The sequence below is a fragment of the Labeo rohita genome, chromosome 8 (genome assembly GCF_022985175.1).
Source record: "Labeo rohita strain BAU-BD-2019 chromosome 8, IGBB_LRoh.1.0, whole genome shotgun sequence".
Classification (NCBI taxonomy): Eukaryota; Metazoa; Chordata; class Actinopteri; order Cypriniformes; family Cyprinidae; genus Labeo; species Labeo rohita.
In genome coordinates, this window is record NC_066876.1 from 37,564,965 (window position 1) to 37,582,983 (window position 18,019).

The window sequence follows — 18,019 nt, forward strand, 5'->3', positions numbered from 1 at the left end:
AACTTATAGTCACTTTTGATCAACTTATTTTTAATGCAATTTAATTGAATTAATTCACTGAATATATATGCACATATACAGTCACTTTTGATCTATTTAATTCACTAAATATCAAATATATATATATATATTGATATATATGATATTGATATATATATATGATTATAACTTGCAACTTATATTTAGTCCATTTAATTATTAATTTAATTATTATTTTACTGCATATTATATATATATATAGTCACTTTTGATCAATTTAATTATTAAATTAATTCACTCTAATCATATATATATATATAATATCGCTTTTGATCAATTTAATTATAATTATTAATTTAATTACTTAAATTGAGTATTAAATACTGCTTATATGAAATAATGTTCAGCAATGATGCGTTAACCAAAAGTGACATTATAATCACAATATTTTTCAATATTTATATATTTTAATATATTTTTTTATTTTTATATACTTTTATTTTATATAAACTTGTATATACTCATAGACGATAGATACAAATTATTATTCAGAAATGTACATACCTTTATTGAATTGTATAACTTTGATACAATAAACAGAATTATATAACATTTTTGAAGATGTGTGTGGGAACACTGGGGTTATAAGTATGAAGGATTTTTTATTTTTTTTTTATCATAACAGTAATTCTCTGCAGTAAAACTGGCTCAGTAAGAAACACAAAGCAGGGTGTCAGCATTATAACATTCCTCGGAAAAATTAAACACCAACCCATGCAAGGCTTCGGATAACTTTGGCATTGACCAATAGCAAAAGCGGAAAAGCAGTCGACAAACCAAGCTGCTGTATTATACAAGTTGAGGCGCATATTTACTTCTCAGAAATCTTGAAAAAGAACTGCGTTGATTTATATCAAGGAACACATATCAAGTCTGAAATCCTCATTGGAAATATATAGCTGCTAAAAAGGTCACAAAAATATTGTGCATAACAGATGGACATTATGGATTAGAAATAATAATATGAAACTAAAAGCAGTTCTTCTGTCTCTTGAGCGTCATTCGGGTGTCAAACTGTGGTCACTGTGAGCCGTGTGTGTGTGTGTGTATTATTTATATATTTCGCTGTTAAGAATATAAACCTTCCTCAAAGGTTGTATTTTATATGTAAATGTTAATACTGATGGGTCATATTTCATATTGGATTAAAAAAAAATATATAAAATTGTTGAGTCAACTTAAAATAATTTGTTTCTTTACTACCTTAACATTTCAACTTATTTGATTTGACTGAACTTAAAATGTACTAAAAGTGACAATTTAGATATTTGAGTTGACTAAACAAAAATTTGGTTTGTTAAACTTAAAAGCTGAGTTTGTTACCCAGCTGCCTTAAAATTTAAGCTGAATCAACTCCAATATCTAAGTTGTTACTTTAAGTTGACTAAACTTAAACATTTTAAGGCAGCTGGGTAACAAATTATTTTTTAAGTTGAATCAACAAATTTTTACAGTGCATTTGTGCCGAATATATTGACAAATTTTCATACCAAAGCTATATATATATATATATATATATATATATATATATATATATATATATTTTTTTTTTTTTTTCCAAAAGAGACATTTCAGTGTTACTCCACACTGGATTTGCACATAAATCGTGAGTTAACAGACTCATTCAGCAATGTCAAACGATTAATCGCATCCAAAATAAAAGTTTGTTTACTCAATATATCTGTGTGTACTGTATATATGTATATGTTAGGGATGCAACAATACAGTTAGTCCACGGTTCAATACATACCTCAGCTTTTAACCACGGTTTTCAGTTCGGTTCTGATATCTTGCCACTTCAGTGTGGGTTTTTTTGGGCAACAAATTAACAAAATACTCTGTAAACCTCTGTACACTTGAAAAAAGCGTGGTTTAGTATATGTCTGCTTCATTTTTCTTATGAGAAAAGTATTATTTTTTGGATTTTGACGCAAAATAGAATGGGTTTCATTCATACTGGATGCCAGAGGGCGCCCTCGTGCAGAAAATCCACATATGCGTCAAAGACGTAGCGCTGATGACGTTCCGTTCCAGCTTCTCTAATATGGATAAAAGCATCACTATTACTGTAACTGAATAAATAGTCTGCAATAATATGGTTTATCTGTGTTCTTCAAGCCATCTCATGTATTTTCATAAGCCATTGCTAATCGACATACATAGAATATGAGCATAGAATTTATTGTCTGCCTCATTCTGTGATGAGAATCCACATCAGATCACATAAGGAAGTTATTTCAAACACTTGACTGATGTTGTGAATTAAAAACAAGTTATAATGTTTTTTATAACTTTTTATGACTCTTTTGTTGGACAACAGGTTTATCATTGCATGTCATTAGAAGATGCTCTGCATTTGTTGCTTTTTCAAATATAAGCATGGAAGTGTTTCCTCATTTCCATTTCCAAAACTGCAATTCACAAGCGTGTATTGAACCGTGGATGTCATACAGAACGGTTCAATATTATATTGAGTATTGTGACATCCCTAGTATATGTATATATAGAAACACACATACACTATATATTTTGAAAATGTTTACATGCATATAATTTATATTAATAAATAAATATATTTAATATGTAAACATAACATTTTTCTTAAATACATACATGTATGTGTGTGTATATAAAATTTGACTAAACTTAACATTTTTAGTTCAGTCAACTAAAATATTGCAGTTGTCACCTAAATGAACATTAAGTAACTTAAAATTTCAAGTTGACTAAACTACAGATTTTAAGTCAGCAGGGTAACAAACTATATTAAGTTATACAACTTTTTTTTTTTTTTACAGTGTATATGTACATGATAAATATATCCAGCACTCATATGTGAACAAAAACTTATTTTGGATGCAATTAATCGTTTGACAGCACTAGTCTGAGTACATAAACCTCCTGCATAAACCTAAATCAACATTAGTCCAACTATGAATTTAGATTTTCTAGTTTGTTTCCAGTTTTCTGGTTATTTTAAAATAAAACCACAAGCTGACAAAAACACTTCTTGTAGTGTCATTAATGTAGTGCAGTCAAAATGATCAAATCTTTTCAGGTTACTGTAGTGACCGGGATATTGGGAATTATTTTGAATACGCAATGAACATGCAAACGTATAAATATAGAATATTATTACTTTAAATACGAGTTACCCAAATGACAAATTGAAAAATAATAAAAAAAAAAAAAAACAAAATTCAAGTTTGGGACATTGATTATATTGCCAGCAAATATTATTCACATTTGTTCTGCTCCACCTGAATGTGTTACAGCTCGTTGGTGCCAATGAGTCCACTTCCTGCTTCAGAATTAACAAAGATGGATCAAGTCGTTTGGAAACGATTTCAGCATTCATACAAGCAACAGGAAGTAACAGTCAGCCATATTAGTGTATTGTAAAACTTCCATGTCAACACACTTCCGATCCACATATTCTCGGGTGAAAAGATTGACTATTGCAAGAACTCAAAGATTAAAAAAGGAACAGGAGAAGGGATTTTCAACATTGCATCAAACATTTTACAATTGTTATTGGTGGTTAACATCCCCAGACGCAAACAGAACAAGTGACCACTCACGTGTGCATAATTATTTACTTACGGCTGATCAGAAAATATACTATGGCCATCTGAGAGGATTTCCTGCATTAGATATCCATGAGATGTGAAATGCACATTAACAGTGAGTATTGCTTAATGTGTCTAAACCGCTTTGAACATCTTTATATAACAGCAGACCGCATCGCTCTATTCTCGCCTTCACGTAGGGACAAACGCCAACCGGAGAAGAGCAGTTCAAATGGCTGAAAATCCTGAAACTTTGGGCTCTTTCGCAAAATTCAACAAGCAAAAGAAATAATACTGTAGTGATCGATGATCAAGTTTTCTTTAGCATAAAATGCCCGTTCAAAAAGGCCAAGTTGTAGAAAAGAAACGTACTGAAAACTGTATGAACTTGCTCATATAAAAGCATTTCACCTGTAATCATATCAAAACCTCACTTATTAAATTCCACATAAATGGGCAATACAATTGGAGTTTTTGCATGACACTTTCTAGCATTATTTGCATGCTAAAATCAGAACCGAATCCGTTTCAAATCAAGAAAAGTTATTGCGTAAATGAGCGATTATTGCGCAGTAACGAACGGTTGGCTTCCTCACGACCGCTGGAGCCCTTTCGCGCGAACCCATCCTCGTTCCAGATGAAAGCTTTAAATTACATGAGCCGTTTTCATCCTTGTGATCTAACAAACATCAAAACCAAATATCTACACCGCATGAGTCTCCTATGGTAGTAACGTCTGGTTACCACTTATTAAAAAAGAAAAAAAAGAACACAATGAACAATGATAAGTATAACAAAAACCATATTCTTCTTTGCTTTAAAAATTATACATTGTTAGGAGGATCTTCTCATTGCACTCTCCACGCTTCTGATCTGCAAAAACATTCTAAGGCTATTTACAAAGTACCACAGTCTTCAACTATACAACACTGCCATGCAAGTCCGCATTCCCCTCGTCGAGAGCGTCTCTGTCTCTCTCGCTCACACACACACACACACACACACACACACGCAGGTATTCACAGGTCATCTCCAACAGGGAGGAAGGGAAGTCACAATCGATCACCAGACCAAACGTTTTGGGATTGCTTGAAGTAATTTAAAAAATTAGACATTTACTAAAATATCATCCATCTTGTAACAGCGATGGAAACTGAGAACAAGTCTTACTCGCCTCTGCATTCAGCTCTAATGGGGTGAATCTTGCAAAAAATATATCTAGGTCACATTTCACCCTGAAACAAAGAGACAAATTATACACTACCAGTCAAAACTTTTTTAATGTTCGTTTAAAGATGTCTCTTCTGCTCACCAAGCCTGCATTTATTTGATACAGCAAAAACAGTAACATTTTGAAATATTTTTACTATTTAAAATCACTGCTTTCTATTTGAATGTTTTAAAATGTAATTTATTCCTGTGATTTCAAAGCTGAAATTTTTAGCATCATTACTCCTTCAGAAATCATTCTAATATTCTGATTTGCTGCTCAAAAACATTTTTTTTTTATTATTATCAATATTTAAAACAGCTAAGTACATTTTTTCAGGATTCTTTGATGAATAGAAAGATCCAAAGATCAGCTTTTATCTGAAATAATAAGCTTTTGTAATATTATACTATTCAAATGCTTTAAGTCAGTATAATTTTTATAGAAGAAAATTATATAAATTAATACTTTTAATTAGCAAGGTGCTTTAAATTGATCAAAAGTGATGATAAAGACATTTATAATGTTACAAAAGATTTATATTTCAGATAAATGCTGTTCTTCTGAACTTTCTATTCACCAAAGAAACCTGAAAAAATTCTACTCAGCTGTTTTCGACATAATAATAATAATTTATGTTTTTGAGCAGCAAATCAGAATATTAGAATGATTTCCGAAGGATCATGTGATTGGAGTAATGATGCTAAAAAAAATCAGCTTTGAAATCACAGGAATAAATTACATTTTAAAATACATTTGAGTAGAAAGCAGCTATTTTAAATAATAAAAATATTTCAAAATTTTACAGTCTTTGCTATACTTTGGATCAAATAAATGCAGACTTGGTGAGCAGAAGAGACTTTAAATAAAAACATTAAAAAGTTTACTATTTAAAAACTTTTGACTGGTGGTGCATAAAATACAAAAATATTTTTTAAGCTATTTTTCTTTTGCATTGTGACATTATTTTATTTATTTATATTTTAGATTTTTTAATCATTATTATTTAAAAATTAAGCTGATTTTCCTCCACTACTGTAATGAGTTTTTGCATTTCTCATAATACAGTAAATTATGCTGTATCACAAGAACGATTTACATCAGCTAAATCAGTATAACAAATATTACCATGCATATATGCTTTTAAAAAATACAATATATTAAATACACTGTATTTTATCAATTTACAAAAATTGTATACAATTTTAATTTTTGTTTTATTAATAAAATGTCAGGAAAATGTCACAATGCAACAAAAAAAGGCTAAAAATATGTTATTAAAAAATAAAATGCATTATTATTCTTAGTTTCAGGATAAAATATCACCTCAGCTTTTTCTTCTCCAGAGATTCACCCAAATATCACATTTGTGGGACGTTGTGCAGAGAGGCCCTGAATCGTACACGCCAGGGGACGGTAGCGTTTCGAATCAACACCAACGCGCTCCAAAACCTGCGGAGTATGAACAACCGGGCCGAGACGCAGAACATTATCCGCTGCACTCAGCTGTTCTGCAGAGTGACAGAAACCTGAGCCCTATAAAAGTCGACCGGTTCTCCGCATGCGCCCGGGCATCCCATTATGAGTTCTCATCGCCCCCGACTGAACCGACACAGAAATCGGCTCGGTTTTCAACCGGAGTGACAGCCGTAAGAGCTGCAGTAATGGAAGAATTGTCAACAAGGCTGCGTCCAGATTATCGGAGGCTTTGCTCAAGTTGCTTTGCACAAATAATTCGTCCTTGACACAGTGTAGCTGAACGAGGGTCCACCTGAACACGGAAGCTCATGAGTCAAAGCAAAAGGGACAGAGAGACGGCATAGGGGGGTCTTTGGTGAAACCGTTTTTTTCTAGATTATCAAACTGTATTGCATGGCAAAAAAAACATGTAAACAACAACGTAAAAGTGAAATGCTTTTGCAAACAAAAACAAAAGTACAGCATGTCGTCAATGTCCTTATGAATACAAATAACAGGTTGATTATGATGAACCGTTGTGTTGGCATAGTACTAAACCTTCGTCTTTGGATGGGAGGGCTGATGAGACTAATGAAGGGGACTATTTTCTGGAAGACTAGAGTGACTTGGCTTCTGGATATTAACAGCATGACACGCTCCTTCATAAACTGGCCTTCCTTTTTACATTACAATTGAGAAGTATTGCAAAGAAAACAGGTCGACTGGTTTCAGTCAAAGGATGAAGGGTCCCGTCATCCCATAACATTCCGCGTCTGATCGGTTGATTACGGCGGCTGGACTGACGCGACCGCGGCAAAACAGGAAGAACGTGTTTGTAATGCGAACAGGGAAGGGGAAGTGCATTATTCGAAACAAAGAAAACAATACACAAATCAACATCCTCAGCCTCTCCATGTAAACAACTACAGTGACCCCTTCTAACACATAATGCCACAGGACTCAGACGGAGAAACGAAAAACAGATATCCCTTCGTCGTCGCGTCAGGAAGCGTCTCGACGCGTCCTCTTCCGTCCTTCCCCGTCCCGAGCCGGACCGCACGCCCTCAGAAGAGCAGACTCTGCCGTTGAGATATGCTGTTGACTGGAGAAAGAGACAAAGAGGAAGTTTAGGCTACGTCAACGGACGGCGTTCGGTGGCTAAATGGTGCATGCAACAACGTGCGTGGTAAAACCACCCGTAAGGACCGTCAGAGGGTATAAAGGGTCACAGCGGGACAGACAGAGAGAGAGAGAAAAGCAGCGCTCACTTCATTTAGAGAACTGGGCATGAGAGTAGGCGAGATTATCAAACCCAAACACACGCCACCCACGCATGCTCAGTTTAAAGCTCTAGAGAAGCCTGGGCTGTTTTCGTATTTGGTGAGGGAAGAGGGGTAAACGTACAGCAAGCTCTTCTCCTCTGTTTCTGGATACTTTGGCTTCTCTGCAAGAGTGATATAGAGTCAAACTTGTGCCCAGTGCACTCCATTTCGTTTTACGTCAAGCTCAAGGAAAGATCAACAAAATTGAATGCTACGAAACACTGGAGAACAACGATCCACATCACTTGATTTCCCTCTGTGGGTCTGATTTACGTCTCTCAACACTTTTACTGCTAGTAAACGGAGCAGACAGACAGGAGAGTCTACTCATAATCAAGTCTCTTTACTTACTCATTTACGAGTATACTGTGGAATATTATTACAATATCTGTTTCCATTTAAATATACAGTGCCATTCAAAAGTTTGGGATCAGTAAGATTGTTTCTTTATTTCTCATCTTATGCTCATGCATTTATTTGAGCAATAATCCAGAAAAAAAGCAGTAATATTGTGAAAAATTAATTCAATGTAAAATAACTGTTGTCTATGTAATATGTTTTAAAATGAAATTTATTTATGTGATGCAAAACTGAATTTTTAGCATCGTTACATCACATGATCCTTCAGAAATCATTCTGATATGCTGCTTTATCATCAGTGTTTTTAGAAACAATTGTGCTGCTTAATATTTAGCTGAAACCTACTTTAAGGATTTTTTAAATAAATAAAAAGCTAAATAGAATATCATTTATTTAAAATAGAAATCTGCTGTAACAATATAAACTAACATTTAAAAGTTTGTGATTATTAAATTTATACTTTCTTTTTTTTTTAAAGAAATTAATACTTTTATTCACCAAGGATGTGTTAAATTGATATAAAGTGAACGCGGTTTAGTTTCGCTTGCGCTTGCCGTTTGATGTTTCTCATATGCAACAGAAATGGACTTTTATTGTTAGAAAAGACTTCTATGTTGAATAAATGCTGTTCTTTCTGACTTATTTATCAAAGAATCTTTAAAAAAAAAGAAAAAAAAAGAAAAAAGAAGCACAGGTTCCAAAAAATATTTAGCAGCACAACTGTTTAAACGTTGATAGTAAAAGTAATAAATCAGCATATTAGAATGATTTCTGAAGGATCATGTGACACTGAGGACTAATGATGCTAAAAAAAAATAAATAAAATAACTTTGCATCACAGAAATAAGTTCTATTTTAAAATACACTAAAATAGAAAACCATTATTGCAATAATATTTCACAATATATTTTTTCCGTATTTTTGATCACACAAATGCAGCCTTGATGAGCATAGGAGAATTACTTTAAAAACATTCAAAATCTTACTGATCCCAAATTTTTGAATGACAGTGTACTTTAAAATCTAATTTATTTCTGTGATGCGCAGCTGAATTTTCAGCATCATTACTCCAGTCTTCAGTGTCACATGATCCTTCACAAATCATTCTAATATGCTGATTTGCTGCTTAAGAAACATGTCTTATCATTATAAATGTTAACAACAGTTGTGCTGAATAACAGTATTGGGAAACCATGATACATTTTTTTCAAGATTCTTTGATGAACAGAAAGGCATTTATTAGAAAAAGAAATCTTTTGAAACATTGTAAATGTCTTAACTGTCACTTTTAATCAATTTAACGCATCCTTGCTCAATAAAAGTATTCATTTCTTTATAATAAAATAATCTTTTCAACCGTACATAGTGTATTATTATACACCGGTGGAACAATTTTAGTTGGACGGGACCAGCTTTTGGCATTTCATCAGTGGTTTTAGTGCTGAGATTTTGAGCACATGGATTAATATTCATATTTAGCACTGACTTCAGTGCTTTGTATAAATGCTGAATAATTATAAGCTGTGGTCTGACAGCTTCATCAATTCATGAAATGAATACATATGAGGTCTGAATGGAGGATGATGAGTTTTTTCAAACTAAATATCACAGGAGGACTTGCTTATGAACACAGATGTTTAATGAGGACGAATGTCTCATTAAATGTTTCTCAGCTGAATTATGTAACCTCAGTCTATACATGACCAATATTGTTAGACCACAATAACATTCTGGTTTATTTCACAATTGAATAGGAAAATCCCTCATTTTGCAAATGTTTGCTAAAACAATCATTTGCTGAAACTAACATGGCAACCCTGGCTTTGACATGCACAGCATTCTGGATTGACAAAACAAACAAGGAAGTCTGTGCACTTTTTAATTACGATGAGGTTATCATATTATACACAGTAAAGGAAAAAGATGACAAATGAGAGGGGTTGATTTCAGTAAATTAAACATTTAACCATTCAAACAACTGTGAGAATGAAGTTAGTATGGGATCTTTGCTCAAATCAAGGCCAAAAATAACACTAACGTTCATGTGTCAGTGTATCATCTGTATATCCTTATTCACTTCAGTGATGGATGTGACAGATGCTCCTAAATGTATTTATTTCTTTAAAGGGGTCCTATTATGCTCTTTTACAAAGTCTTGATTTTGTTTTGGGGGTGTACTAGAACATGCTCTCATGCTTGGTAGTTAGAAAAACACATTATTTTAACAATCTACATTACAACAATATATTTCTCCCAGCCTGGCACAAATAGCTCGATTAGTTCTGGGTTTAATGAAGGCCCGCCTTCTGAAAAACAAAATGTGTTGTGATTGGTTAGTGATTGGTGAACAGCTTAGATGGGGTTTCAGTACTGACAAGCCCTTGTCAAAGAAGCAAGTTTGTGTACAACTGTTAGCGCAAGCTAGATTAAAGTGATTCTTACGTTTTAAATATGGATATTTGTTTTACAAAAACGCATCGATTCGCTTCAGGAGGCCTTTATTAACCCACCGGAGCCGTGTGAGGCACTTTTATTATGGATGGATGCACTTTATTGGACTTGTTTTGGACTGATGAAGAGAAACTCCCGTCTATGCCGTTCTGAAGCTTGGGGGTGCCAAGATAAATTTAAATATAACTCTTAATGCATTCGTCTGAAAGAAGGAAGTCACATACACCTAGGATGCATGGAGGGTGAGTAAATAATACACTACAGTAGTGTTGGGTCCTATCGTCAGCCTGTGAGATCACCAATACATGATATTAAGGTGCTAATGTATTTAATTATTTACATACTCAGTTTCATTGCCTGAATCCAGCTCCAGCATAAGCTAAAAAGCAGCCTTACATTATCAAAGAACATCATCACTGATTAGCCTAGCCTATTCTACTGCAAGTTATTGCGTTTTAAAAAAAACACTTGCATTACAAGTGAAGTTATCTACACTGTATGATGAATAAATCTTTTACCACACACTGCTCAGGTCTGCGGCGCGTTACAGCTCTGAAGTGGTCACTCTAGTCAATGCTTGCGTTTATACCCGGTTCTCCGCGCTACATCGCTAAAGTTAGACTAATCCCCCACCTCGTCCCTACACACCCCCAACAATTTGAATTTCCGTGGGCGGGATTTATTTTAATGATATTCTAATGGACCGTGTCGTGACATCATTGCATGCGGAAACGAACGTTGTAGTCCAAAGGAGCCGTTCGTTGCAATTCTTGAAAAGGGATTTTTAAAAAACAAAAAATATCTCCTTTTGGAGTGGACTTTAAGATTTGTAACTTTTTATGCCCAAAGATACACACCACACACTGACTAAAGTTCAAAAAGTGAAAAAGCATAATAGTACCCCTTTAATTAATTTAATTACGTCTTTAAAAGAGAAGAAAGATTCACAGATAATATACTCACCCCTTGTCATCCAAGATGTTCATGTCTTTCTTTCTTCAGTTGATAAGAGATTATGTTTTTTGAGGAAAACATTTCAGCATTTTTCTCCATATAATGGACTGATATGGTGCCCCGATTTTGAACTTCCAAAATGCAGTTTAAATGCAGCTTCAAACGATCACAAATGCGGTTGTAAACGATCCCAGCTGAGGAAGAAGGGTCTTACCTAGTGAAACGATTGGTCATTTTCATTAAAAAAAATACAATTTATATACTTTTTAATGCCAAATGCTCGTCTTGTCTTTCTCTCCCTGAACTCTGTGTATTCTGGCTCAAGATAGTTAGGGTATGTCCAAAAACTCCAATCGTATTTTCTCCCACAACATCAAAAATCATTTCAGAATCATCCTACATCGCTGCAGAAGTACAGACACAGTGTTTGCAAAGTGAACATGCAAAGAAGATCAAACACCCTTAACAAAAAAGGTAAAACAGTGATATAGGACGATTCTGAAGTTGAGGGAGAACATGAGATGGGAGTTTTTCCACATTCACTAACTGACATGAATCAGAATCAGAAAGAGTTTTTATTGCCAAGTATGCTTGCGCACACTAGGAATTTGTTTTAGTGTCATTAGCTTCCAGTACACGGAGACAGCAACAACATACAGACAATAAACAATGGGGGAACATTTAAATGTTCATAAGGAGAATTGCCTGGGGGATAAAACTGTTCTTGTGCCTGGTTGTCCTGGTGTTTGTGGCTCTGTAGCGCCGGCCAGATGGTAAAAGTTCAAAGAGGGGATGACTTGGATGTGAGGGATCCAGAGTGATTTTCTGAGCTCTTTTCCTCACTCTGGATGAATACAGTTCTTGAAGGGTGGGCAGGGGAGCACCAATAATCCTCTCAGCAGTCCGAGCTATTCTCTGTAATCTTCTGATGTCTGATTTTATAGCGGAGCCAAACCAGACAGTTACTGATGTGCAGAGAACAGACTCGATGATGGCTGATTAGAACTGTTTTAGCAGCTCCTGTGGTAGGTTGAACTTTCTTAGCTGGCGAAGGAAGTACACCCTTTGTTGATGTGAGTGACCCACTTCAAGTCCTGGGAGATGACAGATCCCAGGAACTTGAATGTCTCCACTGTAGCCACAGTGCTGTCATAAACCGCAACAAAAACAGTCCAGGCAGAGTAAGAAAAGACGAGCGTTTGACATTAAAAAGTATATAAATTGTATTATTTTTATGAAAATAACCGATCTTTTCACTAGATAAGACCCTTCTTCCTCAGCTGGGATCGTTTACAACCGCAATCCTGAAATGTTTTCCTCAAAAAACATAAATTCTTTACGACTGAAGAAAGAAAGACATGAACATCGTGGATGTCAAGGGAGTGAGTGCATTATCTGCAAGTCTACATATGCACTCTGTTAAGAGAGAAAATGTCTTTTTGCAATATCTGAGGAGTGATTCAGATGTGATTGATTCCTGTAGGGTACAACTGGACAGTACAGATGAACAGGAAACTCGAGGGAAGAAATACGGTTTTGTTGTTTGTGACCTCCTGCCTTGAGCGGAGGGTGACAAATATGTACCTAAGGTATGCCGGAACCTTAGACATCTTTGCAAAAGCTCTGGAGCGCAGGGAAGCAGTGGTGTAAATCAAAGAAAAAAAGAAAACATCAAAGCACATAAAAAGAGGCAGGGAGAGAAAAGAGACAGAGAGACCGTGGGAAAGACAGAGTAGAAAACAAAGTTAGCAGTGAGTGAGCTGCATAATACACGGAGCTTAAGAAGAACTTCCTCCTGAGAATGTCAATACGCAACAGCTCGTCAAAACTGTGTCTTCATTTGAGAAACAAACTCAGAAAAGCAAATGGAGAATAAAGAGAAAAAGATGGATGTTAAGAAGAAATGGTGCGGTATCCATTTCTGCGAATCACTTTTGGTGATTTGATCACGTGAGATGTCAATACCAAATCAAAGTAAGGCAGTCAGAGATGAAGGATACGGTAAGAAGAAAGTAAGAGTAAGAGATGTGAAGAGATAGATAGAGACAGGGATAGGAGTAAACCAGCATCTCCCACTACAGCATGACGAGGAGAAACAATTAGGAGAGAAGATGAGCAATGCGAGACGCATTAGAGAGCACAGAATATGAGCTGTGTCATGATGAGCAATAGAGTTCATTTCTCATTTGATGATTAATATTCAGGAGGAATTTGACTGAGATAATGGTATGGGATCAGTTTGCTCAGCCGAATCATATATATTATAGGCTCTGCTTCAGTTGGATCATCTAATGCATACTGCATACAAAAATACAGCAAGAACTGGCAAGAAAACATCAGTCACTATCTGATTAGTAGGCTTTGTGTGATTTTTGGAAGTCGGGGTATACAGATTTACACTACTAGCTTTGGGCACACTGGACTGAATGCTCCTTTCTACCATTATATAAAAATAAGTAAATATGTAAATAAGCAGACTTCTGCTTAAATGCTTGAAAGCAGTTTTGTTGATAACATACAATATGATTTTCTTTAAATGAATGAATTTATTATATTTTATTTTTCTCTTTTTTGATTTACATTTATTTTTGGGACAGTGAGAGAAGAAATCATTTTAATATGCTGATTTGCCACTTACAAAACATTTAAAAAATGATTTAAATAATTGATGGTTTAACAGCATTTATAGAAATGGAAATAAAAAACAAATAAATACATTATAAATGTCTTTCCTGTCACTTTTGATCAATTATATGTATCCTTGATGAATAAAAGTAATAATTTCTTTAAAAAAGTACTATATATGTGAATGTCTTTATTCCCATACTTCAGTTGGTGTTATTTCATAATTCTAATGAATTTACTGTTATTCTAAAATGTTGACAGTAAAAATCATGAACAAGTACACTAGCAGTCAAAAGTAGGATTTTTGTTTTTTAAAAGTCTCTTCTGCTCACCAAACCTGCATTATTTGATCCAAAGTACAGCAAAAACAGCAAAATTTTGAAATATGTTTACTATTTAAAATAACTGTTTTCTATTAGAATATATTTTAAATTTAAGTAATTTATTCCTGTGATTTCAAAGCTGAATTTTCAGCATCATTACTCCAGTCACATGATCCTTCAGAAATCATTATAATATTCTGATTTGCTGCTCAAAAAACATTTATTATTATTATTATTATTATTATTATTATGATGTTGAAAACAGTTTCTCAGTTTTTTTTTTTTTTTTTTTGATGAATAGAAAGTTCAGAAGTCCTCAACATTTGTACTCATAATTGTTATCAACAATTATTAAGAAGAAGAAGAAGAAGAAGAAGAAGAAGAAAAAAATTAAGCAGCAAATCAGAATATTAGAATGATTTCTGAAGGATCATGTGACACTGAAGACTGGAGTAATGATGCTGAAAATTCAGCTTTGATCACAGAAATAAATTACACTTTAAAATACATTCAAATAAAAAGCAGTTATTTTAAATAGTACAAATATTTCACAATATTACTGCTTTTGCTGTATTTTGGATCAAATAAAGCAGGCTTTGTGAGCAGAAGAGACTTTTTTTTAAAAAAACATTAAAAATCTTACTGTTCAAAAACATCTGACTGGTAGCGTGTGTCCAAACATTTAACTAGTAGTGCCAGTCTTGCATAAAACAAATATACAGCTGCTAGGAAGAACAAATTGAAGTTGTGACAAAAATAGCAATGCTATGTCTATTTTTATTTGAGACAAGTAGTAAATAAAATATTCTTCAGCAAATATTCTTGTCTGATTTCAGATTTATCCTCCAGAATCACATGACACTCAAAAACACGGCTGATCACTTTATTATAGGCCTTTTCTTGGCCAGATTAAAATAAATGTTGGCTACATAAATTCGGACTGTTTGAGAGTAACGCCAGTTGACGCGCTGCCATACGCAGAGAGGTCAGAAACGCACGACACACTGATGGATAAAGCTCAGAACTATCATGGTGAATCATCATTCATCGGTGGTTTGTGTTTTGTGGTTTTACCTGATTCTGACAGGGAATTCGTCCTCATTCCGGGCTCCTTCTCCAGCTGAACTTCTTGAAGTGCAAATATTGATGTAGCTGGCAGGGAGAAATTGAACAGTTATGTTAACACGCTGAACTAAAACTAGGGCTAATATATAACGTTAAGGGTCAGAGGATCCGCGCAAGCTTATTTCAACACACCGACTTGATTCAGTGCAAATACAGAACAGCTCACAGCGGCTCGGCGGAATTAAACGTCTTTCAAAGTACAGTGTGTGTATGTGCGAGACTTCTGTCTGGCACTTTAATAATTCTGTCAGTGCGAGGTGTGTGCGTGCGCTCGCGTCGGTTATCTGGCACCATCATAAATCTCCTCGGTGGAGAGAGTTGAGTGTATGTGTGTGTACGTGAACTCACTGTCTGGCAGTGTGAGAATTCTCTCTCCCAGGCAGTGGAAGTATGGGTGTCTCATGGCTTCCTCTGCTGCAATCCGCTTCTTCCCCTCAAACTGAAACAAAGTTCAGTGTTAGTCAAGCACACATGCAAAACACTCAATAACCAACTGTCTAAAAAACACAATATTATTATACACTATCATTCAAAAGTTTGGGGTAGTAAAAAACTTTTTTTTTTTCAGCAGGGATGCATTAAATAGATCAAAAGTCACAGTGAAAGACACTAAGACATTGTTACAAAAGAATGAATGTTAAAATGCAATTTATTCCTGTGATGCAAAGCTGAATTTTCTCCAGTCTTCAGTGTCATACGGTCCTTCAGAAACCATGTGGGAAGCGTTATATGTTTTGTTTTCAGGAATCTACCAGTCAAATGTTTATGAACAGTAACAGTTTTTAAAGAAGTCTCTTTCGCTCACCAAGCCTGCATTTATTTAATCCAAAGTGCAGCAAAAACAGTAAAATTCTGAAATAATTTTACTATTTAAAATAGCTGTTTTCTATTTAAATATATTTTAAAATGTAATTTATTTCTGTGATTTCAAAGCTGAATTTTTAGCATCATTACTTAAGTCACATGATCTTTCAGAAATCATTCTGATATTCTGATTTGCTGCTCAAAAAACAATTATTATTATTATTATTATGTTGAAAAAAGCTGAGTAGAATTTTTTCAGGTTTCTTTGATTAATTGAAAGTTTAGACGAACAGCATTTATCTGAAATAGATCTTTTGTAACATTATACAGGTCTTTACTATCACTTTTGATCACTTTAAAGCATCCTTAATTTCTTTAATTTCTTTCCCAAAAAAAAATAAAAATTATAATAACTCCAAGCTTTTGAATGGTATGGTGTATAATGTTACAGAAGCTTTTCAGACAAATGCTGATGTTTGGATCTTTCTATTAAAAAAAAATCCTGACAAAAATGTCTCTTTAAAATAATGATAGCAATAGTTATAAAAAAAAAAAAAAAAAAAAAAAAAATTAAACAGCAAATCAGCAAGATTTGCTGATTTGATTTCTGAATTAGAATGATGTGACACTGAAGACTGGAGTAATGATGCTGAAAATTCAGCTTTGATCACAAAAATAAATTACATTTTAACAGATATTCAAATAGAAAGCAGTTATTTTAAATAGTAAAAATATTTCAAAATTTAACTGTTTTGCTGTGCTTCGGATCAAATGAATACAGGCTTGGTGAGCATAAAAGCATCCTTCTTTAAAAAAACTTTACAAATCTTACGGTTCAAAACCTTTTGACTGATGCTAGTGGAATACAGTTATTTTAAATGCTAAAAATATTTCATAATATTAGTGTTTCTACTCACAACTTTTTAGAATTCAAACTTAAATTACAATGGCACCCTAACAATGTTAATAGCTGTTTGGTTGCTGGATAACACTATAAAAATGACTATGAAAAGTTGGAGCAAATAAACTATTAAAAAAGTAAACCACAATGACATCGCACACGCTGATAAATTAACCAGGAACGTGGACTGAAGCGAATTTTGATTGTATGTTATGAATGAAATGTTAATGAAACACGTCACCTGAGCAGCACGAGAACAGCCACATATTAGAGGGTAATTTAATGCCATTATTAAAATACTTCCACTTATCCCTGCCTAATGAGGATATCATACTGTAAGCAAGGCATCATAGACGTATAAACACGGTGGCTCAAACACAAGCATCCCAACCAACAGGGGGAGTCTGAGGTGGGACCATCTGCATCTTTAACATACATTTTTATTTATTAAAGGAGAAGTCAACTTCTAAAACAAAGATTCACAGATAATGTACTCACCCCCTTGTCATCCAAGATGTTCATGTCTTTCTTTCTTCAGTCGTAAAGAAATTGTGTTTCTTGAGGAAAACATTTCAGCATTTTTCTCCATATAATGGACTGATATGGTGCCCCGAGTTTGAACTTCCAAAATTCAGTTTAAATGCAGCTTCAAACGATCACAAATGCGGTTGTAAACGATCCCAGCCGAGGAAGAAGGGTCTTACCTAGTGAAACGATCAGTTATGTTCATAAAATAATACAATTTAAATGCTTTTTAATGTCAAACGCTCATCTTGTCTTGCTCTCCCTGAACTCTGTGTGTTCTGACTCAAGACAGTTCGGGTTTGTCGAAAAACTCCAATCGTATTTTCTCCCTCAACTTCAAAAATCATTTCAGA

General features: G+C 34.2%; 1 protein-coding gene across 4 annotated transcripts in view; it reads right to left on the bottom strand.

Moving 5' to 3' along the window:
• cdk16 (cyclin-dependent kinase 16) overlaps positions 1-18,019 on the bottom strand; it is a 52,624-nt gene that overhangs the window by 6,560 nt on the left and 28,045 nt on the right. For 3 of the 4 annotated variants that reach the window (XM_051117174.1, XM_051117175.1, XM_051117176.1), the window contains 2 exons: positions 15,785-15,875; positions 15,386-15,463 (listed from right to left, as the gene is read on the bottom strand). In XM_051117174.1, coding sequence (XP_050973131.1) covers positions 15,386-15,463; positions 15,785-15,875 — 169 coding nt within the window. Of the gene's footprint in view, positions 1-593; positions 7,379-15,385; positions 15,464-15,784; positions 15,876-18,019 lie in introns of those variants that run through there. The other variant, XM_051117177.1, reaches the window with a different exon arrangement.